The sequence below is a fragment of the Mauremys mutica genome, chromosome 2, assembly GCF_020497125.1.
Source record: "Mauremys mutica isolate MM-2020 ecotype Southern chromosome 2, ASM2049712v1, whole genome shotgun sequence".
Classification (NCBI taxonomy): Eukaryota; Metazoa; Chordata; order Testudines; family Geoemydidae; genus Mauremys; species Mauremys mutica.
Window position 1 is genome coordinate 294,108,690 of NC_059073.1, and position 25,893 is coordinate 294,134,582.

General features: G+C 49.0%; 1 protein-coding gene across 3 annotated transcripts; it reads left to right on the forward strand.

Moving 5' to 3' along the window:
* The first annotated feature begins 235 nt into the window (after window positions 1-235).
* Window positions 236-24,498, forward strand: LOC123363136 (zinc finger protein 777-like). Of its 3 annotated transcripts, none has more exons than XM_045003992.1 (6): window positions 236-351; window positions 3,348-3,740; window positions 13,600-13,726; window positions 15,663-15,779; window positions 16,568-16,819; window positions 20,174-24,498. In XM_045003992.1, the coding sequence occupies exons 1-6, from the start codon at window positions 247-249 to the stop codon at window positions 21,271-21,273; spliced, it is 2,094 nt and encodes a 697-aa protein (XP_044859927.1). In that variant the 5' UTR covers window positions 236-246; the 3' UTR covers window positions 21,274-24,498. The 3 variants fall into 3 exon arrangements, with proteins under 3 accessions (XP_044859927.1, XP_044859926.1, XP_044859928.1); XM_045003991.1 differs by having other exon boundaries at window positions 16,565-16,819; window positions 20,174-24,497; XM_045003993.1 differs by lacking the exon at window positions 236-351 and adding an exon at window positions 820-1,105 and having other exon boundaries at window positions 16,565-16,819; window positions 20,174-24,494.
* The last annotated feature ends 1,395 nt before the right edge of the window (window positions 24,499-25,893 follow it).

Below are 25,893 nucleotides of genomic sequence, written 5' to 3' on the forward strand. Positions count from 1 at the left end.
CCCGGGCGCATCGGCCCCTCCTCACCGCCTCAGGCCTGCGCTGCCTCAGCCAGGTACGTGCCTCTCCCCCGCCGCCCGGTGACAGAGCCCGGGAGTGCGGAGTAACCGGGCCGGTGAACGCAGGGAACTCCCCGCTGCGCTGGGGGGTGGTGGTACCACTGCTGCAAACCCACCTGCCCCGGGCAGTGCGGTACCAATGGGCCGTGGTCGCTGCTCCGGCCCTTGAGGAGTCGGAAGAGGGGCTGGATGGAGGAGGCGGTACCAGACCGGTCCTGGAGTGAGCACCGGGGATACCTGAGCGTGAGCCCACCTGGGGCGGGACGCCGGGTTCCCGCTCCCCGAGGCAGCCAGGTGAGTAGCTCAGAGCCCAGCCCTGGGACCCCGGAGAGCCGGGAAGGCCCCGGTTGATGGGTAGCCGCCCTAGGGCACAGCGGCCGGTCACAGCCCCGTAGCCGAAGCAGCGCGTTGTTACTGGGAGGAGGCCGAGCTCCGCCGGGGATCCCCTGACTCCGGGAGCCGGGGCTCGCAGTGACGCAGGAGCCGTCGCGGCTCTGCTGCCACCTGCCGGCGGGGCCCCGCTCTGGGCAGACGCGGAGAGGCGATTCCCAGCCCGGCCGGTGCCCTGCGCCCCACCCGCCGCCAGGGGCCGCTGCCGGCCCCGCTCCCCGGCCGGCTCCTCCCCGCACGCAGCTCCCGGACCCTGCCAGCGAGGCCGCGGCTCCCTCCCGGCTGCGCTCGCTCTGCTCCGCCCGGCAGCGGGGCCGGCCCGTGGCGAGGCGGCGCCGGGACTCTGCCCAGCCCGGAGCGGGAGCGGAGCTCGGGCTCGGCCGGGCCGGGCCTGGCCCCCGTGGGATCCAGCCGCGCGGCTCGTTCCCTGAGCGGGGCGGGCGGGCGAGTCTCGTCGTGACTTCCCCGGGTCCCCGCGGAGCAGCCTCGCCCGGTGCCTGCCCGGGGCCAGCCGGCGGCGGAGCTCCTCGGGCCCGGGGCGCGTGGGGACTCGCTCATGTCCGCCCCCGGGCCGCGGTGAGGGGCGAGCTCCAGATCCGAGCTCCGGCGGCGCCTGGGCCGGGAACAAAGGGCCATGGCCGAGCGGGCCGCTGCCCAGGTAAGGGCCCGGCGGGGGCTCCCCGAGCGGGGCAGGAGACCGCCTGGCGGAGGAGCCTGGAGTGGGCCCTGGCGAGCTTCTCCCGGCCTGGCCCCGGGGCGCGCGGTGCTGCCCGCTCGCCCCCGGGGCAGGCCACGGCCCAGGCTGGAAGCTGAATGGGGAGGAGGGTCCGGAACCCCTGGGGCGGATGACCTGGCTGGTGTTTCCCAGACACCGGGGTGCGGGGCCATTTGCTGCTGGTGCGGGGAGCAGGGCCCGGGGCTTTGCTGCTCCCCCAGCTGCAGGGACCGGCCTCCCAGCCGGGCCCGCCCTGGCACCAGCCAGCGCTCCAGGATGGCAGGGTCGGGCCCCTGCTGCGGAGCTCGAGGGGAGCAGTTCGTACCCGTTTGTTGTCGAACCATAACTCGGGGTATTGTGTTGCGCGCACACAGTAGCATCGCAGCCGCCTTCCAGAGGTGGCAGAAATGAGCTTTACGGGACCCTGTGACTATTGGAGAGTCCCTCTCTCTAACTAAGGGGAACACGTTTATGTGAATGATGATGGTTAATAATGCAGTCTCTCTTATTTCCCAACCCTTCAGGTGTTGAGCTTTTCTCTTTCCTTTCTCTCATAGTCTGGACCGGAGGGGTGAAATCCTAAAGTGTCTGTTGACTTGACCCATAACTCCACAACCCCGGTTCTGTGACTTTATTTCACATCGTAACAGACCTTAAGGGCTCTGTGTTGTTAGTAATGGTGGCTTTGTTGCTCTAATTTAATTACTTGGTTTTTATTATTCTTTGTATAGCTACTTTAATTCCTCAGAGTTCAAAAGCTTTTCATAAAAAGTATCCATATCTACTGGGCTCCCTAAACAGAGAGACCTCTAGGTGGACTGTGCCGCCTTTACCAGCGTGTGCAACACATGTACACACAGTCCAGGACAGGATATCAAAAATGACTATTCATCTAATTCTGTGGGTGAAATCTATGAAGGAGGAAAGTCCAGAATTCTCTTGTTAATACCATGACTCTTGTGGAAAGTATTGAGGAATGTTAAATGACCTCAAAGAGTCAGGTTCTCACTTTTTCTCTCTCATCTGAAGATATGTTTATGTTGCACACCACTGGCCACGGCTTGTAGGGTCTGTGTAGCTGCACGCTGCAGTCATAGGTAGGCTGCAACCACCCTGCAGTATGTAGCTACACCCAGCAGTGAAAGGCTTTAGCAAGGGGAGGCAGTGGGGAAAGGCTTCTGCAGTGAGCAGTTGCTGGAACCTTTCCTGTTGCCTCTTCCCTGCCAGAGCCTTTTCCTGCGGCTGGAGTCTTTCACTGTGGCGGGGAAAGACTCCGGCAGTTCCCTGCTGCCAGAGCCTTTCCTTGCTGCAGAGATCTGCCAGAGCCTTTCCCCACTGTCTTCCCCTCTGCCAGAGCCAGCCTTGCGGTGGGGAAATGCTCCACCAGCAGGGAGACAGTGGGACACTACACGGCTCAATCTAGCAGTATACACAAGGGAGGCACAGCTTGGGCTTGTAGAGAGCTGTGTAGGGTACAGACCCGAAGATTCTGCCATGTCTTTACTCACCTAAGCAGTGCCTCACCGTCTGCACTGCTGTTTTTGCCTGTGCTAGGGAGCATGTATTGTATGTACTCTGTACACTGCCATAGGGCGAGTGCAGTGTAGACATACCTGGAAAGATGGCACCTCAGTAGCACAGCGCCTCTTAGAATATCTGATGAATCTTTGCTTAGACATCAGTGCAGAACCAAATTGCCAAAACCATTTCCAGCAGCAGCCAGGGTCTGCCTTCCAGGGTTTCCTCCTGAGAACTGACAAAGTGTGTCTCCCTTATTGTGTGTATTCCAGTGAGAGTGTAACCTAAGGATGGTATAGGAGTGAGCTTCTTAATGGCTTCAAATCCATACTGTGACTCTCAACAATCCAAATACTATTTAAGAGTCTGGCACATGTAGGGAAAAGGGACTACAGACATATAAGAGAGTGATGTTAATTTCCCCTTTTCTAAATCAATTACAAGATGGAAATATAACTCCCCCTTTAACTGAAGCCTATGGGTCCCTTAGATATGAGCAGTAACTGGACATGTGCACTGACTGCTTTTTGAAACCCATGGGAATGTCCCCATAAGACTTAAGATCCAGTACCAGGTATTGCTAAGAGCAGGAGACTCTTGCCCTGTTTCTCTCTATAGCTGACCATGTGACCACAACTCCATGTCTAATGTCTGCCTTTGCAAACAGGGTCCAGAACTGGATGCGGTGACACAGTGCCCATCTCCTTTACCACCTCCCATTGTCCCTGAACGAACTTCTGAAAGAGAAACTCAGACTGCAGAGATTTCCCTGACTGTTGTGGCAGCAATTCAAGCCGTAGAGAGGAAGGTGGATTCTCATGCCACACGGTTGTTGGATCTGGAGGGGAGAACTGGGATGGCTGAGAAGAAATTAATAGACTGTGAGAAAACAGCAGTGGAGCTTGGCAACCAGTTGGAGAGTAAATGTGCTGCACTGGGAACTCTGATCCAGGAGTACGGGCTGCTGCAGAGGAGGCTGGAGAACATGGAGAACCTGCTGAAGAACAGGAACTTCTGGATCCTGAGACTCCCCCCAGGCACTAATGGAGAAGTCCCTAAGGTAACGATATCCCAGCTGGTGCTGGCAGGGAAGACTAAATGTTAAACCAGGCTCTAGAGCTTTGCATGCAAGCTCAAGCCTGCAGTTTGGGTGCAGAATTAGAGGCACATTTTACAAGCGCCTACTGCAGACTAGAGAACAATAGCACATATACTATGGCTGGAGTCGGGTTGGGGGGAGCTGGGAACAAGTGAGCCCGGGTGAGAGTTAATTAAACTAGGAGCTCAAAGAAATTCAGAAATAAAACTGCCCCTTACTAGCTTCATACCTATTTTCCCTCTCGGGAGCAGTTTGTGGGAAGTGGATCAGAGGAGACTGTCCCTGTTATGAACAAAAATATTAACATAAGAACAGCCATACTGGGTCAGACCAATGGTCCATCTAGCCCAGTGTCCTGTCTTCTGACAGTGGCCAATGCCGGGAACTTCAGAGGGAATGAACAGAACAGGGAATTATCAAGTGATCCATCCCCTGTCGCTCAGTCCCAGCTTCTGGCAAACAGAGGTTAGGGACACTCAGAGCATGGTGTTGCATCCCTACCCATCCTGGCATTGATGGACCTGTCCTCCATGAACTTATCTAATTCTTTTTTGAACCTTGTTCTAGTACTGACCTTCAGAACATCCCCTGGCAAAGAGTTCCACAGGTTGACTGTGCGTTGTGTGAAGAAGAACTTCCTTTCATTTGTTTTAAATCTGCTGCCTATTAATTTCATTGAGTGATCCCTAGTTCTTGGAAGGAGTAAATAACATTCCCTTATTCACTTTTTCCATACCAGTCAAGATTTTATAGACCTCTATTATATCCCCTCTTAGTCGTCTCTTTTCCAAGGTGAAAAGTCTTTCTAATCTCCCCTTGTATGGAAGCTGACCTATACCCCAATAATTTTTGTTGCCCTTTTCTGTGCCTTTTCCAATTCCAATATATATATATTTTTTGAGATATTATTTGATGCAGTGACCAGAACTGCATGCAGTATTCAAGATGCCTGTACACCTTGGCTTATATAGAAGCATTATGATATTTTCTGTCTTATCTATTAGAGCGGTAGCTGTGTTAGTCTGTATCCACAAAAAATCGAGGAGTCCGATGGCACCTTAAAGACTAACAGATTTATTTGGGCATAAGCTTTTGTGGGTAAAAAACTCACTTCTTCAGATTAAGCTTTTGTGGGTAAAAAACCCTCTTCTTCAGATGCACAAAAGCTTATGCCCAAATAAATTTGTTAGTCTTTAAATTTCCACCGGACTCCTCGTTGTTTTTGTCTTATCTGTCCCTTTCCTAATGATTCCCAACATTCGGTTCGCTTTTTTAATGGCTGCTGCATATTGAGTGGATGTTTTCAGAGAACTATCCACTGACTCCAGGATATATTTTTTGAGTGGTCACAGCTAATCTAGACCCCCATCATTTTGTATGTATAGTTGGGATTATCTTTTCCAATGTGCATTACTTTACATTTATCAACATTGAATTTCATCTGCCATTTTGTTGCCCAGTCACTCCGTTTTGTGAGATCCCTTGTAACTGTTTGCAGTCTGCTTTGGACTTAACTATCTTGAGTAATTTTATATCATCTGCCAATTTTGTTACCTCACTGTTCGCCCCTTTTCCCAGATCATTTATGAATATGTAGATCGGCACTGGTCCCAGTACAGACCCCTGGGGGACACCACTATTGACCGCTCTCCATTCTGAAAACTGACCGTTTATTCCTACCCTTTGTTTCCTGTCTTTTAACCAGTTACTGATCCATGAGAGGATCTTCCCTCTTATCCCATGACTGCTTGCTTTGCTTAAGTCTTTGTTGAGGGACCTTGTCAAAGGCTTTCTGATAGTCTGAGTGTACTGTATCCAGTGGATAACTCTTGTCCACATGAAGCAGCAAAGAATCCTGTGGCACCTTATAGACTAACAGACGTTTTGCAGCATGAGCTTTCGTGGGTGAATACCCACTTCTTCAGATGCAAGTCATCTTGTCCACATGTTTGTTTGACTCCCTCAAAGTCTTGTCCACATGTTTGTTTGACTCCCTCAAAGAATTCTAATAGATTGGTGAGCCATGATTTCCCTTTCAAAAGCTGTGTTGACTCTTCCTCAACAAAACGTGTTCATCCATGTTTGATAATTCTGTTCTGTACTATAGTTTCAATCAATTTGCCTGGTACTGAAGTTAGGTTTGTTGGCCTGTAATTGCCGGGATCACCTCTGGAGCCTTTTTTGAGAATTGGTGTCACATTAACTATCGTCCAGTCATCTGGTACAGGAGCTGATTTAAGTGATAGGTTACATACCACAGTTAGTAGTTCTGCAATTTCATATTTGAGTTCCTTCAGAACTCTTGGGTGATACCATCGGGTCCTGATGACTTATTACTGTTTAATTTATCAATTTGTTCCCTAAGCTTCCTCAGATTTGTCATCTAAAAAGAATGGCTCAGGTGTGGGAATCTCTCTCATCCTGTGCAGTGAGGTCCGCTACAAATAATTCATTTAGTTTCTCTGCAATGGCCTTATCTTCTTTGACTGTTCCGTTAGCACCTTGATTGTCCAGTGGTCCCACTGATTGTTTAGCCAGCTTCCTGCTTCTGATGTACTACATTTTTTTTTTTCCTGTAGGGATTTTTTTGAAGTAGGAATTTCTCAGATCCAGTTCATTAGGATTTGGGGGTAACAGTTCATGGCTGGCAGTCTTCTGCCAAAAGCCAGACTTCTTCTTAGTGTATGCATAATGTGCCTCAGGTGGCACATGACGAGGATTCATCATTGTATTTGGTCTGCTGGTGGATCATTAGCTTCCACAACCAAGGCCGGATACTGACGGGGAGTGTGACGTGAATGCTGATCCATGCCCCCAATAGCCAGACTGATTCCCTGATATTACAAGCTGCTATTCGTAAGGCAACCAAGCAGCGGAAAAGAGCAGGTAAGGGGTGTCTGAGGATAGGGAAGGGTGGCAGGAAGCAACAGAGAGGTGTTCTCTGGTGCCAGGCAAGAGGGCATAGCTGGGACTCAGGCTTGATGTACTTAAAATTGAGACGAGATGAACAATGCAGCCAAAGAAAAAAAATAAAAGTTCCTTTAATGTTCGTTCATATTTGCGTTGACAGCTTTTGCACTTTACAAATATTTTAGCAAGCATGTTTACTTGTGGAAATGTCATGTTTTTTTTATTATTAAATAGTGCTGCATATTCATAGAGACTATCAAATTTATAAGTGTGAATACTTGACTAGAGACTTCATTCTGAGTCATAGTTGTCCAATCGGAACTGAAACAAAGGGCTGTGTGTCCAATCCAAACTGCTCCTTGCAAATACTCATAACAAAGTCCTTGCAAATTAGCTGCAGTTTGGAATTATCTGCAGAAATAATTAGCTGGCAAATAACCTTGAAAACGGCAATCTGTTTGATGATTTGCATCAGGTGGAATTCACCGTATGAATGAAAAATTATCAAATATTTGCCCAGCTCTGCAGAAAAGAGCTGCCTCTGTGTGTATCTGAAAACTGTAAACATTTCTGAATCAGATTTGTATTATAACTAGTGTGACAGACCCAAACCAGTGGGGTACAGGAGTCTAGTCGAGGGCAAATACACTGGTCACTGGATGAGTAGTTTTCTGTTCCCTGAGTGACCAGAGCAGGGGCCAGGGGCTGCACTAAAGCAATCAGGAACCTGCTAGAACCAATTCAGGCAGCCAGGCTGATTAGATCACCTGCAGCCAATCAAGGCAGGCTAATCAGGGCACCTGGGTTTAAAAAGGAGCTCACTCCAGTCAGGCGGGAGGGAGCCAGAGGAGAGGAAGTGTGTGTGAGGAGCTGGGAGCAAGAGGTGTGAGGAGCTGAGAGTGAGAGGGTGTGCTGCTGGAGGACTGAGGAGTACAAGCGTTATCCTGCAGGAGGAAGGTCCTGTGGTGAGGAGGCCATGGGGAAGTAGCCCAGGGAGTTGTAGCTGTCATGCAGCTGGTACAGGAGGCACTATAGACAGCTGCAATCCACAGGGCCCCGGGGCTGGAACCCGGCGTAGAGGGCGGGCCCGGGTTCCCCCCAAATCTTCCAACTCCTGATCAGACACAGGAGAAGGTGACCCAGACTGTGGGGAAGATCACTGAGGTGAACAAAATCTGCCAATAAGTGCAGGACCCACCAGAGTAGAGGAGGAACTTTGTCACAACTGGTGTTAGCAGTGGGATTGAGTGTGCATGGCGCGGCAGAAGAAAGAGGGTGATTTAAAAAAAAAAAAAAGTAGAGGGTTTATTTTTTTTTCACCACAATTGATGACTTAGTGCGGGCATTGATACAAGCTACGGCAGCCAAGCAGGAGGCTACCCGTGTCCAGGCAGCCGCCCAACAGGAGGCAGTGCGGCTGCAGCAAGAGACTAATCGCCTGCTGATGGACCAGGCTGCTCAAGACCGAGCTATGTTGCGGGAACTGGTAAACCAGGTAAAGACCCTTTAAGAGCTGAACCGCGGCCATGATGGGACGCAGATCATATGGGCCAGCCATTGGCTGCAGAAAATGACGCGGGAGGATGATGTAGAGGCATACCTTCTGGCCTTTGAGAGGACAGCCCTGCGGGAGGCCTGGCCTCGAGATCAGTGGTCTGGCATCCTTGCCCCATTCCCGTGTGGGGAGGCCCAGAAGGCCTACTATGATCTGCCTGAAGAGGCTGCAGCAGACTACCACCAGCTGAAAGCAGAGATCCTGGCCAGATCTGGGGTAACGACCGCAGTGCGGGCCCAGCGGTATCACGAGTGGAGGTACCAGGAAAACAAAACCCCGCGGTCCCAACTGTATGACCTCATCCATCTCGCACGAAAGTGGTTGCGAACAGAATCCCGGAGCCCGGAAGAGACACTAGAGGTTCTGGTCATCGACCGATACATGAGGGGGCTACCGCCAGACCTTCGTGCTTGGGTAAGCCAGAACGAACCCTCCACCTATGACGAGGGTGTCGCACTGGTAGAGAGGTGAAGGACGGCGAGGGAGCTGACCCGACCAGTTAAGGAAGAGACACCCCGGGTTAAACTAGCAGCACCAAGCCCTAGAGCTCGGGTGACTGGGTCACCAGGAGGGCCCAGGTGGAAAAAGAGAGGGGCTGAAGGCCCACCAGAGGCCACAAAGAGTCAGAGCACTGAGGGAGAAGAGGATCGTGATGTTAGACTGCCCAAACCAAGAGACCGGGGAATGCCTAGGGCTCCATACAGATGTTATGTCTGCAGGGAGTGGGGACATATAGCTGCACAGTGTCCCAATGCTGAGGAGCCGATGCAGTGTAACCTGGGGAACTGGGCAGACCCATGCTCCCTAATCCACCTTGTGGGGGTCTCACTAACCCCACATATGTACACCAGACCAGTAAAGCTAAATGGGGTAGAGACCACGGCACGGGTTGATTCGGGGAGTGCTATCATGCTTGTCTCGGGGAAGCTTGTGAAGTGTAGTCAGCTGCTGCGGGCTAAGCGTACGGGGATAACATGCGTCCATGGGACAGTTGGTTATTACCCCACCATCCCAGTAAAACTCGAGATTCAGGGAAACACTACTGAGGGAGCAGCAGATGTAGTCCCTAAACTCCCATAGCCGGTGCTCATAGGGAGGGACTTCCCAGGGTTTGGAGACTTACTCCCAGTAGGAGGATTGGAGGAAAAGGGGAACCCTGAAGTTAGTGAGGCCTCCACAGTAGACTGTCAATCCTCAGTCTTCTCTGAAATATCCCCAGATTTATTTTCCATTCCCAGACAGGGTAGAAAGTCGAAAAGGGAAAGGAGGGCAGCTAAGGCCTTGGGAACCTGAATACTGACTCAAAGCCAGAGGGTCGCTCTTGTAGGTAGGCGGACCTGAGCAGCTGAAAAGGAGGCCACCCAGGAGGGAGAAGCACCCGAGTCTGACCCCCACCCTAACGCTTCTGAACCAGTAGAGGCAACAGAGACTGGGCCCCTAGATCTTAGGCAGATTAGCCCCGGGAGAGGAAATTAGCCCCGGGACCAGGCCAAAGACTCAAGGTACAACAACATTAGAAAGGAGGTGACTGAAATAGATGGGGTCCCCGTGGAAGGGAAAACCCAGGGACCAGGACCCTACTTCATAATGAAGAAGAATCTCTTATACCGGGTTGCACCAGTACAGGGGCAGAAGGTACAGCTGATCCTAGTACCTCAAAAACACCAGAACGCTGTATTAAGTCTTGCTCATAGTCATCTTTGGGGGGGGCACTTGGGGGTAGAGAAGACCCTGGCACAAGTCCTACGACGGTTCTTCTGGCTCGGAGTACATGAAGAAGTGCGGAGGTACTGTGCGTCCTGCCTGGAGTGTCAGCTGCACAGTCCCCATCCCCACCTGAGGGCACCATTAGTACCCCTTCCCATCATAGAGGTCCCCTTTGAGCGAATAGCTATGGACCTAATGGGACCCCTGGAGAAGATGGCTCGGGGCCACCAATATGTACTTGTTGTTTTGGACTATGCTACTCGCTACCCAGAAGCTGTTCCCCTGCGGAACACAGCCTCTAAAACGATAGCCAAAGAGCTGGTGGGGATCTTTGCCCGAGTGGGGCTACCAAAGGAGATATTAACAGACCAAGGAACCCCATTTATGTCAAAGCTAATGAAGGACCTCTGTACGCTGCTCCATATACATACCCTGAGAACTTCAGTCTACCATCCGCAGACTGATGGGTTGGTAGAAAGGTTTAACCAAACCCTCAAGGGTATGATACAGAAGGTGGTAAGTCGGGCCGGGAAGGATTGGGACACCCTACTACCCTATCTTATGTTTGTTATCCGGGAGATACCTCAGGCCTTGACTGGGTTTTCCCCCTTCGAGTTATTATACGGGCGTCACCCCCGTGGCACACTAGATATCGCCAAAGAGATCTGGGAAGAGGAACCCAATGAGGGGAGAAATATAATAGAACATGTAATACAGATGCGAGACTGGATAGCCTGGGTCACCCCTGTTGAACGGGAACATTTGGAAAAGGCACAGGAGGCCCAGAGAATCCATTACAATCGCCAGGCAAAAGTCCGACAGTTCCAACCAGGGGATCGGGTGATGGTATTGGTACCCACGGCAGAAAGCAAGCGTCTGGCCCAATGGCAGGGGCCCTATGAGGTGGTTGAACCCGTGGGGGAAGTAACCTACAAGGTGCGGCAGCCAGGACGCTGAAAACAAGAACAGATTTATCACATCAACCTTCTGAAACCCTGGCATGCACAAGAGGCGTGCATAACTGTCCTAAAAGACCTAACTCAGGAAAACAAGCCTTCCAAACAGGTGAGAGTGTCTCCCGATTTAACACCAGACCAGAAGAATGAGGTGTCTGAGATGATCTTCCGAAACCAAGATGTGTTCTCGACAAAACCGGGTTGAACAACCGAGACATATCACCACATCGTCACGAACCCTGGGGCCTGAATAACAATGAGGCTCTATCGGGTGCCAGCGGCCAAAAGGGAGGAAATAAAAGCAGAAGTAAAAAAAAATGCTGCAGTTGGGGATCATCGAGGAATCCCACAGTCAGTGGTCCAGCCCAGTCGTGCTGGTGCCCAAACCTGATGGCACCACAAGGTTTTGCAATGACTACCGGCGACTAAACGAAGTATCCCAGTTCGACGCGTACCCCATACCTCACATAGATGAGCTAGTGGACCGTCTGGTAATGCCCGGTACTTGACTACTCTAGACTTGACAAAGGGGTACTGGCAGATTCCCCTTGCGGAAGACGCAAAGGAAAAGACTGCGTTCTCTACACCAGAGGGTCTTTTTCAATATACTGTCCTCCCTTTTGGACTACATAGGGCCCCAGCTACTTTCCAAGCTATTATGCCCGCATAACAGTTACGCTGCTGCCTACTTGGACGATGTGGTCATTCATACCCCAGACTGGGAAATCCACCTAGAGAAGGTGGAGGCAGTCCTTGATACCTTCAGGCGAGCTGGCCTTACAGCAAACCCTGCCAAGTGCGCTGTGGGGTTTACAGAGGCCAAATATCTTGGCTACATTGTGAGAAAAGGTCTGGTAAAACCCCAAGTGAACAAGTTGGAGGCCATTCAAAATTGGCCCCAACCATGTTGCAAGAAACAAGTCTGGGCCTTCCCAGGTGTAGTGGGGTATTACTGATGATTTATCCCCCACTTTGCCACAAGGGCAAGCCCCCTGACAGACCTAGTGAAAGCCCATGGACCTGATCTGGTGAGATGGTCTGATGCAGCAGAGGAAGCATTCACAGACCTACGGACTGCCCTCTGCAGTAACCCCGTACTGATAGCCCCTGATTTCACCAAGGAATTTATCCTGCAGACAGATGCATCGGAAGTAGGGTTGGGGGCCGTTCTATCACAGATGGTCGGGGAGGAGGAACACCCGTTTCTCTACCTCAGTAGGAAACTCCTTCCGAGGGAACAAAAATATGCAGTGGTGGAGAGGGAGTGCCTCGCCGTAAAATGGGCCATGGAAGCATTGCGCTACTACTTGCTCGGGCGCAGATTTGTCCTCGTGACCGACCATGCCCCTCTTCAATGGATGCAGCGGAACAAGGAGAAGAACACGAGGGTGACCAGGTGGTTCTTATCCCTCCAACCTTTCCAGTTCCGTGTGCAACACAGAGCAGGGAGCCGTCACGGCAATGCCGATGGCTTGTCACGTGTGCACTGTCTGGCATCCCAAGCTGCCCAACCCCTTGGTGTTGAGCCGGGGGGAGGGATATGTGACAGATCCAAACCAGTGGGGTACAGGAGTCTGGTAGAGGGCAAATATACTGGTCACTGGATGAGTAGTTTTCTGTTCCCTGAGTGACCAGAGCAGGGGCTGCACTAGAGTAATCAGGAACCTGCTAGAACCAATTAAGGCAGCCAGGCTGATTAGATCCCCTGCAGCCAATCAAGGCAGGCTAATCAGGGCACCTGGGTTTAAAAAGGAGCTCACTCCAGTCAGGCAGGAGGGAGCCAGAGGAGAGGAAGTGTGTGTGAGGAGCTGGGAGCAAGAGGCGCAAGGAGCTGGGAGGGAGAGGACGTGCTGCTGGAGGACTGAGGAGTACAAGCGTTATCAGACACCAGGAGGAAGGTCCTGTGGTGAGGATAAAGAAGGTGTTTGGAGGAGGCCATGGGGAAGTAGCCCAGGGAGGTGTAGCTGTCATGCAGCTGTTACAGGAGGCACTATAGACAGCTGCAATCCACAGGGCCCTGGGCTGGAACCCGGAGTAGAGGGTGGGCCCGGGTTCCCCCCAAACCTCCCAACTCCTGATCAGACACAGGAGGGGTTGACCCAGACTGGGGGGAAGATCACTGAGGTGAACAAAATCTGCCAATAAGCGCAGGACCCACCAGAGTAGAGGAGGAACTTTGTCGCACTAGTGACAGTCCAAGCTGTGAACCTCCGGTCTGGAACAGAATTTCTCCAGAGTTCTGGAGCAATTGAACATGGGGTTTGAAGTTATATCCTTCACAGAAATGAGGATCAACCGTGATGCCTGATTCTGATCTCATTTAATAATTTGACACACATTATAACTTGAATAATTTCAGTGGCGTAGGTCCCAGTTTATATTGATGTGAGTGAGATCAGAATCAGATCTATGGGGTTTGGATAAACTCTGATCTGGATTTGAAGCCAGCAGTGTTCAGAGCCAGGGTTTCAACTGAGATCCATTATGTTGTGGAAATAGGAATCTGAGAATTGTTTCCAGATACACATGTGAATAGATTTCTGTGTTGTGGATTGTTCACCTCACTGAATTAGCTTTGACATCTGAGTGGGATGGAGAGAGGTTTTATTCCTCTTTTGCTGAAGTTAAGAAATCAGATCCCAAGATATAAATGTTGCAGAAGGTGCTAAGTGTGTAATATTTGTGATTCCAGGTGCCCGTGACATTTGATGACGTCTCAGTCTATTTCAATGAGAAGGAGTGGGAGAAACTAGACGAATGGCAGAAGGAACTGTACAAGAATGTGATGAAGGGCAATTATGAATCTTTGATCTCCTTGGGTAAAGATCAGTTTTCACCTGTTTGTTATAAATGAACTTCAGAGATTTTACAGGCTGGCTTCAGCTCAGGGTATTTTTTCATTCCTTTCGGTGGGTCAGCACGTAGTGTCCTCAGTGCCTTTATGACAGAAGGTCAGCTCCCTTTTAAAAGTGGACTTAAAAATACACAAGGTTTGTACCCCTCCTTCCCTTGCTTTCTAGCTTTGGGTAGTCACTGGCCATGGGTGTGTTCGTCCCTTAGAAATAAGGCTCTGATTTTTTTCACGGTGGTTGCGGAAGTCATGGAATCTGCCCCAGGTGGCTGGAGCTCTGAGTGGCCCTGCCCCCCCCCCCCCGAGCTCTGAGTGGGTTCCTGCAGCTGCCTAGCTGTTGCGGGACAGTGTGGGGGCCCTGCAGCTCAGCTTCCCATTTTATTATGGATATTTTTAGTAAAAGTCACGGGCAGGTCACGGGCTTCTGTGAATTTTTCTTTATTGCCCGTGACTTTTACTAAAAATATCCATAACAACATCTTAGTCTTACTTATAAACACTGTTAGGCGATCCTCACATCAGGGCTGAGACATGCTGGCAGAGCAGCATGGGAAAAGCCTGCACTGGCTGCTTATGCTGCACCTATTTGCTGGATAAACACAGGACACAGGTCTCCAAAACTTTTAATCCAGTGCTTTTAAGGAGTGCTGAGCTCTCTTTAAAATGGTGCTTTGGATATAAAAGCTGCTGTAGACATGCCGTAGAGATACATAATGAAAGGTTGACTTTCAGCATTGACCTAGTGCTGCTCCCGTTTAAGTCAATGGGAGTTTTACCACTGACTTCAGTGGGAATGGAGTTTGGCCATTGCCATCGCTTCTGGAATCTGGGGGTGGGGGAGAAGTGACTTTTATGGAAAATGGCAAGGAACGCTTCCTATACGCAGATACTTTTCAAATCATTATGATAAAGAGCAAGTGCCCTAAAGGGACACTGTCTAGCTGATTTCAGACTCCGAGTTAAATGTAATATTTCAGGTCTTATGTTGGTTCCTGTGTTGTCCTGTTGATTTTTGTGACTTTATTGCATTTTTTAAACAAGTTTAAAATAAACTCTCCTTTTGCTGTTTGAAGCCCACCTGTGCCTGAGTGTGCATGCGCGTAGAAACGCACACACACACGGAATGTCGACCCAAGTTGGGGTTGTAATTTCCAGCTCAAGCAGACATACTTGTGCTAGCTCTGATCAAGCTGGTGTGCTAAAAATAGCAGTGTAGGTGCGATGGCACAAGCAGAGGGAGGAACTGTCCATCCCGAATACAAACCCATCTGAAACTCTAGGTAGTTACTCAGGTGCTTAACCTCTCCTGGTGCTTACGCTATCGTGGCTACGCTTCTATTTTTAGTCCACTATGTCTCCTTGAGCTGGAAATTTTACCTCCAGCTCCAGTGTAGACATACCAGTCCCAACCACCACACACACACATGCAGGAGAAACAGTAGAATTGCCTGTGCAGGCAGTGCTGTCAACTGCACACTGAACAAATTGGAAGAAACAGAGAAATAACTTTTGCCTACTCTGACAGTTACATTTGTCTTAGGTGTTAGTTGTAGCACGAGTGGGTTGCCAGCTCTGTTGAAGTCAATGGGAGTTTTACTGTAGACTTCAGTGGGACCAGGATTTCACCCAGGAAGCTGAAAAATTCTCAGCGTGGTTGTTTTTGTTTTGAAGTTGAGGGTGCCCCTTTAATCCTTTCTTTGCACATGAGGGGTCTCAAATTCCATTAGGCCTGGAAATTCCTGATTTTCATCTGAGGAACCCAATCAAATGCTCATGAGATTCATTTCCCTTTTGCAGAGTCTGCATTAAAACATTCTTGTGTCCATTCACTGTACCCATCATATCCAGGTGAGGGGAAACGTTGTCAAAGCTTATGGCACAATAATCTCTTTCTCATTGAATAGACTCTGCAATTTCCAAACCTGGTGTTTTGTCACATACCGAACAAGGAGTAGAGTCACGGGTCAGAGGGCAGCAGGACTCAGATGAGGAGAGAGAGATCCTTACTGACCCCAGTGCAGGTGAGTAGCAGATTAATGCAATACAGGGTAAATGTATTAATTGTAGCATCTGAGAAGTAGAATAACGATACTGTGCGTTGCACATCTGGGGGCATTGATTCTGGGCAGAATGCAGCGCTCTATCAGAGATGGAGCAGAGAGAGAACAAGGGCAGAGTATTCCTTGCTGGGTTGCTACAGTGAGGAAAGAACAGAGACCGTAAGGGGAGAGGGAAAGCACAGGGGGGGTTAGAGACAATCTGAGACTCAAGGGAGCAAGGTTAGGACAGGTAATTACTCAGCATCCAGATGTAGGTCAGCCTGCAAAATAGTGACACTCCAGGCTGCGGAGAGTCATGGGAACAGGGCACTGTAAGTGGTGGAGTGACTCAGCAGGGAAGACGATGCAGCTGCAGTCAGCCAAGAGGCTGGAGATGAGGCTGCACAGAAAGGTGATGGAGGGTTGGGGTGAGATGGTCTTGGAGAAAGAGATTATACTGGCTATCGGATTCTGGACCCCCTGACATTTGCAGTGTTGGGATTTAGGAAGATCATTAACCCCGGGAATGTTTGAGGTGACTGAGGCACTACTAAAGACTTCGGCAGTAGTGGTTTGAGGTCAGGGCAAATCACCTGCTGCAGGAAAATGCAAAAATGGCAACTCAGCCCTAAAATTGTGTTGTCCTCAGTGCCTCTATTCTTTCCGTGATGGGAATGTTCTGTGAATCAGAAAAGGATTATTGCTAATGGTTTCTTATATCCCAACTCAGTGGAATGAATCATATCTGGGTTCTCTCTTTATTTAAGCAGGTATAAGGGTTGTGATCAAAACAGAGGAGATTCATCCTGAGGACTGCCCTGAAAACCTGGAGCTGGACAGAATGTTGGAACGATCAGAAGGAAGTTTCCAGAATCCAGACCAGGAAGTAACCCATGGTAGTCTGTATGGCTCAGTAACGCCTCCGAGAAACCCCTCAGGGAACTGTCTGGACGAGTCCACTGAATATAAAACAGATTTCAGCGAAATCAGAAGAGTCATTGTTCAGCAGGGTAACTGCACAGGTGAGTGGCTGTATGTGCTGAATGTGAGAAAAGCTTTAGGCCAAGGAGAAGCCTTGTGTTACATCAGAGGAGCTGAGCAAAAGCAGGACTGCGTGAGTGTACAGAGTGAGGAGAAGCTCCAGGGTACAGCAGTGATGTACAGTGCAGCAGAGAATCCATACGGGAGGGAAGCCTAGAGTCTGCCTGGGTTGAGGGAAACTTTTAAGCAAAAGAACAGTCTTAAATCCCCCCCGAAACCCATGCAGGAGGAAAACCTGTGGAAGTAGTGACCACGAGAGCAGCGGAAGTCACACAGCCAGGCAGGGGACTCCAAAGTAAGACACACCAGACACATCTAGTACATGTCAGAAACGTCTCTCTGAAGACCAGTCCTGCTGCACAGCAGAGACTTAATTCATTAGGCTGTAACAGGTCACAGCATGTTCCTGGTGGGGTGAAGGCTTCGACCACTTTTTGTGTCCTATTAGACATCAGAGACTCGAGAGTGAGACACCTTGCCAATGCATCGAGTGTGAGAGGAACTCTGTTACAGTGCAACATCTTGTAAAATGCTGGTGAGCCCACACTGCAGACTCTCATTACATGGAATGGAGGAAAGCATTAGCCAGCCATATCTGCTTCTCCATCACCAGCTAGTCTGCTCAGAAACTGGATCAAAACACTGGAGAAACGAAGTGCTTCAGAGATAAACCAGCTCGGATATCCCCAAACAGTGCTTTCCCTGAGGATTTACCACACCCTAATCAGCTGTCGAAAGCAACCCCCTCTGGGTAGAAGAAAACTGCTGTGTAAATACTACAAGCTAAAATAGGATTAAGGTAGAAGTGGAAGTGTGTTAGGATGACTGTTACTAGGAACTAGAGTTAAGTCTTGTAACCTGTTAAAGGGCTTATTCCTACAAGGCAAGGAATTGGGTATAAAGTTATTGATGGAACCTGCTAGGGGATGCAGACACCCGGACTATCTACCGGGCCTGTATGTACACGTTGGACATTCTGTGCCATGTAGCGTGACTGGGAACTAATCAAATACCACGCCCAGTGGAAAGCAGAGTCTGCCTCATAGTTAACCCAGAGGGGCTTGATCGCCATGCCAAGATTTCTAGAGATTCATAGATTCTAGGACTGGAAGGGACCTCAAGAGAGAGACCCAGAGTGATGGTTAACTGGGTCCTGTGATTAGTGCAAATATTTTTCATTCTGCTAAGTCTGTCTTGCTAATGTGGCCAAAAAGGAAAAGCCAGCCTCGTCCTGGTTCTGTGTGGTCATAGTGATTTCATCCCATTTTGCCTAACACATCCTTTTCCTACAATTGGGGAATGCAGAGGGAGAATCCTAAAACAAACCTAAAATGGATCAAATTGTTTTAGCCAAATTAACATTACTGGAGTCCTCTATTCCCATCCAGGACTTTACCATCCAAAGTGAAACTTGGATGAAAGTCCCCCACCCTGTAACTAAGTATTATGTGCTGCTTTATGGTATTTTGTGTTGCCAAGATCTCTTTGGCCTTTGTGAAGATCAGTAAAAACACACATCCCTCTCCCCACTTTTTAAAGAAACCTTTTCTTGTTTCTCTCAGTAGCTGGCAGCCAACTATTTATCTGGGTTATATGTGCCTTCCTCTGTGTTCTCACCTATCCCCTACCCACACACAGTGAATTGGAACAATTTTTGACAAGACTTTTAGTTAGCTTATTTCATAGATATGTTTAGCTCCATCCTAGGTGATCCTTGATGCATGTGATGACAATTTGCTGCTGGTGTAGTGCTGTCCTGTAGGAACCGAGCTGTCTCTCACTTACAAACCCTGACTCTCTAAAGTGTAAAAGCTGATAATAGCTCTGTGTATATACAAATGGCAAGACCGAGTCAGACTCCTGCTGCGGGACTTAAGGCTGGCAAACAAGCGCTGTTCTCAGGTTGGGGGCTGCACAGTGTCACTGGGGATGCTTCTGATCTTGCCGAGAATGATCTATATTCAGCCAATATTTTATTAACAAAGGGACACCACAGAATTGTGTCCCTCAAGTGTATGCCAAGCCACGTTTGTTTCAGGGAGAAGTGGGTGAGGGGACTGCTGAATAGATTAATTTGTTTTCCCATTTAAACACATATGCCTCCTCATATCCACGTTGCTGAGGAGTCATGCTTAAATGAAGCTGCACTTTGCTGGAGAGGTTTCCTGAAAAAATATCCTGCGTATACAGACAATTTAGCTCAGTGTTCATTTGGCGTTGATCTGAAGCCCATTGAAATGGGATTTTTTGGGGTGATCTGCATGGGTCCATCCCCAGGGGATGTTTTTTAAATCCTTGCGATTCAGTGAAATCTAATCCATTTCAAATGCAAAAAAAATTGTGTTTCAGAAGAATATTTACAATGAAAGCCCCAGGCTAAGTCCTCTCTGGTAGGGTCTGGTGTATCCAGATCCAAAGAGGGAAGTGACTGTACTTGAGACAGGCAAATTGCCCCACACTGTCTCAATTTGAAAGCAGAATTTTTAAAAAGGGCTCCTGGGAGCTCCTGCCAGCACATCACTGACATGTGGAAGAGTGAGGACAGATTAACGCAAGACTTCTAGCCTTGAGAACAGAGTTACCAAGAGTGATGATGGAGCCAAAGTCCTTGCACAGTTTCCTGCCAAGCTGCATTAACCTGGTAGCAGAATGTCAGTTGTGCCCTAATAGCTCTGTGCCACAGGGACAGCTAAAAGCCTGATACCCTCAAAACAAAATCTTAGAAAATGGCAGCAAATTGCTGAGTAGCTCTAAAACAGTGGAATCTGTAACATTCTTCCAGAGCTGATTCTCCAGTATCCTTGAGTAATGTCCTAGAATTCCCAAACATTGAGACAAGCAAGCAACATCTTTTGACCGCCTCTGTAAGTAACCAGAGGGTTTCTGCAGGAACTCTGGCAGGAATTCCTTGCCAGAGGATGTTGTGAACGCCAAGATTATAACAGGGTTCAAAAAAGAACTAGGTAAGTTCATGGGGGATAGGTCCATCAATGGCTATTAGCCCAGATAGTCAGGGATGCCGCCCCAGGCTCTGAGTCTCCCTAGCCTCTGTCTGCCAGAAGCTGGGAATGGGAGACAGGGGATGGATCACTTGATGAATACCTGTTCTGTTCACTCCCTCTGGGGCACCTGGAACTGGTCACTGTCGGAAGACAGGCTACTGGCCTAGATAGACCTTTGGTCTGACCCAGTATGGCCGTTCTTATGTCACTTGCTCTTAAAAACTCTTCAGGCAATTTCCATTGTGTATCAAGAATATCTTAATCATAAGAGGCTTCCTTTATCCTAAGCAGATGAAATTAATGATGTCTTGGTTCTCTTTTAAATTCTCTCAGATGATGGGATTGTGATCAAAACTGAGGAGGAGGAGGATCCTGACACCCTGGAGCCATATGCCATGTTCTCAGGCAGAGCAGAGCAGCAGATTTTCCAGAATCATGAGCAGGGGACAACCTGTGAGGCTCAGTGCAGTTCCAAAATGCAACAGCGAAACCTAATCGGAAACAGGCCAGGGCAATCTACTCCCTGTGAAAGAGACTCCAGTGAAACGAAGACAGTCATCGTCCACCAGAGAAACCGCACCAGGGAAAGACCTTATATCTGCCCTGAGTGTGGGAAAAGCTTCATGCTGAAGATCAACTTTATAATCCACCAGAGGAACCATCTCAAAGAGGGGCCCTACGAATGTAATGAGTGCGACTTAAGCTTCAGGATCAAGCAGCAGTTTATCCTGCACCAGCGCAGCCACACACGCCGGGGAGTCGGCCCGGCCCGGCGTGTGGAGAACTTCAGAGACAAGCACAGCCTCAAGCCAGAGCAGAGAACGCCACCGGCAGGGAAACCCTATAAATGCACAGAGTGTGAGAGCAGCTTCAGCCACAAGTCGAGCCTCAGCAAACACCAGATCACGCACGTGGGGGAGCGGCCGTACACGTGCAGTGAGTGCAGGAAGAGCTTCCGGCTGCAGATCAGCCTGATAATGCACCAGAGGATCCACACTGGGAAGAGCGAGATGTCCTTCATATGCCCTCAGTGTGGGAAAAACTTTAGTCGCCCCTCCCATCTCCTCAGGCACCAGAGGACTCACACGGGGGAGCGGCCCTATAAATGCACCCAGTGCGAGAAAACCTTCAGTGAGAAGTCTAAGCTTACCAACCACTACCGCATCCACACGCGGGAGCGGCCGCATGCCTGCACTGAATGCGGCAAAGGCTTTATCCGCAAGCACCACCTGCTGGAGCATCAGCGCATCCACACTGGGGAGCGACCCTACCACTGCACTGAGTGCGGCAAGAACTTCACTCAGAAGCACCACCTGCTGGAGCACCAGCGGGCTCACACCGGCGAGAGGCCCTACCCCTGCACTGAGTGCACTAAGTGCTTCCGATATAAACAGTCCCTTAAGTACCACTTGAGGACGCACACGGGGGAGTAGGAGCCGATGGGAGCTGCATCCCACCTGGGCATTTGAGTCAGGAGTCTTTGTGGAAGGAAGCAGTGGTGCAACAGTGTGTAGGGACTGATAATTTGATGTAAAACAAAGCAAATAACATGCAGCAAAATTTAAAAGACCAGAAAAAGCTAATTTAGGGTAAATATTCATCATAATGTACAGGATATTTTGCTGAAGTAGGACTAACTGCCTTTTAAATCTATTCCTTTTGATAATAAATGTGAAGTAACTTTTATTTGATAAGCAAATTTAAGATTTCAGTTTTTTTAAATATATAATTTTACACTGTACATCGTACCTTTTAATCTGGAAAATCCCGGAGTGGTTTACATGCCTTCTACAGGGATCGTGTCACCTGCTGCTGAGATGCAGCTGCCCCAGGGTGGAACATGGCATCTCTTTAACAGTGCACAGCAATAGTATGTGCTCCAATCCCGGTCGAGGTTTAGTATCTCCACACAGAAACCACACACAGAATTTTGGATGGGTTATTTAGATATAAAATGATAAAGGATGGCTTGCCCTAACACAATCATTAATTATACAGTACAGTGGAATCCCAGTCACATTAGACTAGTCATGCCACCTGGAAGCCAGCCAGCCACCTCTTTACCCCTCTGGGAAGGGAGACAGTGTAGAGTGTAAATTTGTCTAGCTGACTGATGTAAACATCCTGCTCTTGTGATGAAAAGGATCTACTCAGTTATCCAGTCTGTCTCCCTGACAACACATGATGTTCCCAAGTGCATTGGTCATTCTAATTTCAAATGACCCAAGTGGTAAAGTTTCCACGGCATCCCTTGGCCAGCTGTTCTCGGCTGCCCCGTCTCAGCGTTAGAAAGTTTGCAGATATACGCTAGCTCTCTAATGGGCTTTATGGTCAGGGCTTTGGTGTTCCATTTCATCTGAAAGAGCACTGCCCTGGGGCATTGGCTCAGTGCAAGTTCATTCAGTACGGTCTGGGAGGGGAGGCAGGGCTGGGAGAACCTTGATGGGTATGTGGATCCTTGGAGGAGTCCTCCCAGCCCTAGTTTCACCACAGTGTTCAGACTGATGTGGAGCCAGGTGCTGGTTTCCCTGTGCAGTGTCCCTGTCTAGTGTGTCCTGCTGTGTGAATGGGAAAATCATCAGCAGCACAGGGGTGGGGTGGCTGTGTCTCAGGTGCTTGTTGGTGTGTGTTTTGGGGTAGAAGAGATGGCTCTGAATCTCCTGCAGCCCAGGGACAGGGTGGAAATAGGAATAAAGCCTTTGGTTGGGTTTAGGAAACATCCCTTGCTAGATCCGGTTGTGCCCAAGTCAGTAGGTGTTTCACAGGGATCCATTGAATGGTGAATATTCAGCTATTGAATTTCATTTGATTGTCACACTGGAGTCAGTGCAGAGTGAGGGACCAATAGATCTTCATCCTGGGCTATAAACAATCCAGCTTTGTGCTACTGGATTACTTGTTCCTCCCAGTGCCTTTTCCTGAAATTCTTACAGCTCCGTGATTATTCCAGTTCTGTCGTTTTATGGTTCTTGCAGTTCACGTGATTAGTGGCATCAAATTTAATTTTATTGGCTTTTGTCACAGATTAAATCTAGAGAAATTTGAGCGGAAAAGTCGTATTAGTACAGTCCACTCCTGGGTGCCAATGTAGAATGCTCTCCTATTGGATGAAATTCTGCCCTGTGCAGATGGCCAGCAATTGGGTGAGTTAAATTGGATTTTAGTGCTGCCAGCGCCTTATTCTGGCCTGACCATAGATAAATTGCACCAGTTTGGACAATATCTCCAATAAACCATGGTGTTTATTTATTTATTTATTTTAAGCTGTTAACATGTTTTTCCAGACTAAATTGTGTGCTACCTAAAAATAAGCATCTCATTAGAGGTATCAATGTATGTTCTGTTTATATAAAGTGTAATGTATTAGCTAGCTGTGCACTGGCTCTATCTTAAGCACTTATGTGGCCCCAATTATCATAGTGTTTAAGTACTTTACAACCTGTCATGTGTTTATCCCCTCACACGCTGTAAGGAATTGAACTCAGGTCCTAGACGTGCGAAGCAACAGCCTAATCACTGGACTTTGCTTAGAGGGCCCTTACAATAGAGCATTTCATTGGAAATTGCAGTCGTACCTCCCTCCCCCAAATTATAATCCACATTTCCTCTGGCCGTTTTAATTGCATGGCTGTAATGCTTGGAATTCTCCTCTTCCAGATAAAATACAAGCATTCTGGCTCAAGAGAATTTAATAAGTAACGAGATATGCTACAAAGATAGTGGGAACCAGTATAAACCCAGCCAGTGATACGGTGGTCAGGGACTGTCTCAGCATTTGAACTGTGGCCTCACGGCTGGCTGTCCATACTATCTGGAGACTGGCCTGTTCTGGGAGCTCTTCCCCTGTGCAGGTGGTGCTGCTCACGCCCAGAGCTGGGGAAGAATCTTCTCTGGGTTTTGCTTTAAATGGCTACAGGCTGGTTCCCAGGCTGCGCTCTGTCTCTTCAGCATAGCTGCTGTGCCCATCGCCTAGTGAGGAGAAACTGGGACTGCCCAGCCCAGCATGGGAGAGGGAGAGTTGGGGAAACACTAATGTCCACCCCTGTGCAGAGATGAGGGGGTGGGATCTGGAGCCTCCTGCCCCACTGAGTTGCTTCTGCATCTGGGCTTGGGGAGGTGGATCATGGCTGAACATGGGCTCCTGCTCAGGTGAGCGATTTAATCTAGGATCTGAAAGCATAAAGCTGTATAGCCTCAGCTGAGAGACCCAGGCCTATTGGCTCAAAGGCTGTAGCAAACTCAGACTTGTGTGTTGTCCAGCTAGTAGAAAGGGACAGCGCTGACCTGTGAGCATTGGCTGCACGTGCAACACAACTCCACTCTCAGGTGGGGAAAGACAATTGTGTTGTACATTCCAGACTGCATACGTATTATTTTTAATGTCACGCTTGGAAGGAGGTTTCCTTTTCCCAGACTGGTAATCCTTTGAATCAGGCCAGCCAAACCAAACCTTAGGGGCTGTCATTGTTTCACTCTCTGTATTTAAGTTTAATTTAAACCCATAGAATCAAGTTCTGCTCTCATTTTCGTACAGGCACTGAATGCAGCCGTTAGAAGAATTTGGCTCTATTTTCTCAGTATGTCTTTAAATTAAAGTTCCTTTCTAAATGTTAAAGATTTAAGAATGTTTCTCTTATTGTCTTAACACATGGGCCATGGGTCCCCCGGAGATGAGTATTTGTCAGTGGAATTGGTTTATTCTCAAGTTATAGGTGCTTGGGTGAAGGAGTTTGTAGGCTTGTGCAGAAGCTGCTCTGCAAACCAATGTTAACTGAACATACTGAACCAATAACAGAAGTCACCAGTGCAGACAAGACACCAAGCATCTTAAATAGTTTTTTTTCTTAAATGAGCCTCTGATCTTGCAGTCAGATCAGTGTGGGTGCAGGGGCACTGGTTTGTGTGCCTAGCATGTGTCTGTATAGTGCGGTGGTCAATGGAGTCCCATCTCAGTTGGGGCCTCTTGGTGCTGCTGTGATACATCATATGGTCTGCCCATGCGGATCTGATTGCAGGATGGGGGCCAGAGTCTGTCTTACAAACACAAGGTCCAAAAGGATCAGAGACTTATCTGAGACTGCTCTGGTGACAGAAAATATCTGAAAGCTGATGTAAAGAATTTGGGGGGCGGGGTATGAAACAGCCCTGCTTTGGTGAGTGATGTGCATGTTAAGTTTCAGCCCAATGCAATTTAGGCTGTCAAGAGATTTAACTCCCTCCTCAATCAGCTTCATAATGAACACCTCAAGAAACCGTAAAGTATCTCAACTGGAATGTGACCCTGTAAGAACAAAGATCCAAGCTCAAGAAGCACTGAGGGGCTAGTGGCAAGTGAGAGCTCTTGAGCTGTCTCTTGTAGCTGACTGCCAGGGGAGAATATGACCTTGCATTCCTCTAATTTTCTGCCCTTGGAAACAGGTTCTGGGATGGGTTGTGGAGTCATGGCATCCAATGCATTTATAACCCCCTGCGGCCTGTGAATGAACTTCATTGCAAACTGCAGAGATTTCCCTGTGGACAATAGTGGCTGCAATTCAAGCTGGGGAGAGGAAGGTGGATTCTCACGCCACACGATTACTGAGTCAGGAGGGGAGAATGGGAACGGCTGAAAATAAATTAATAGACTGTGAGAGGACAGTGATGGAGTTTGCTAACCAGCTGGGGAGTAAGTGGGTCGTGCTGGAAACTCTGATTCAGGAGTACAATCTATTGCAGAGAACGTGGAGAACAAGAACGTCTGGATTCTGAGACTCCCCCGGGCACTAATGGTGAAGTTCTCAAGGTGACAATATCTCGGCAGGTGCTAGGGGGTAGGAGCAAAGGCTGACTCTGAGTCAGACATTAAAGAGGCGTTTAAGAAGTTTTTGTGATTAACACACACAAGAGAGTCATGAGATCTGGGTCCTATTTCTGCTTCTGCCAGAGACTTCCGGTGTGACCTTGGGCAAGTCATTTATGCTACCGTAGTGCCTAGCAACCCCAGTCTAGGATCAGGCCCCATTGTGCTAGCTGCGGTACAGAGAAGTAACAAAGAAAACAGTCCCTGCCTCAGA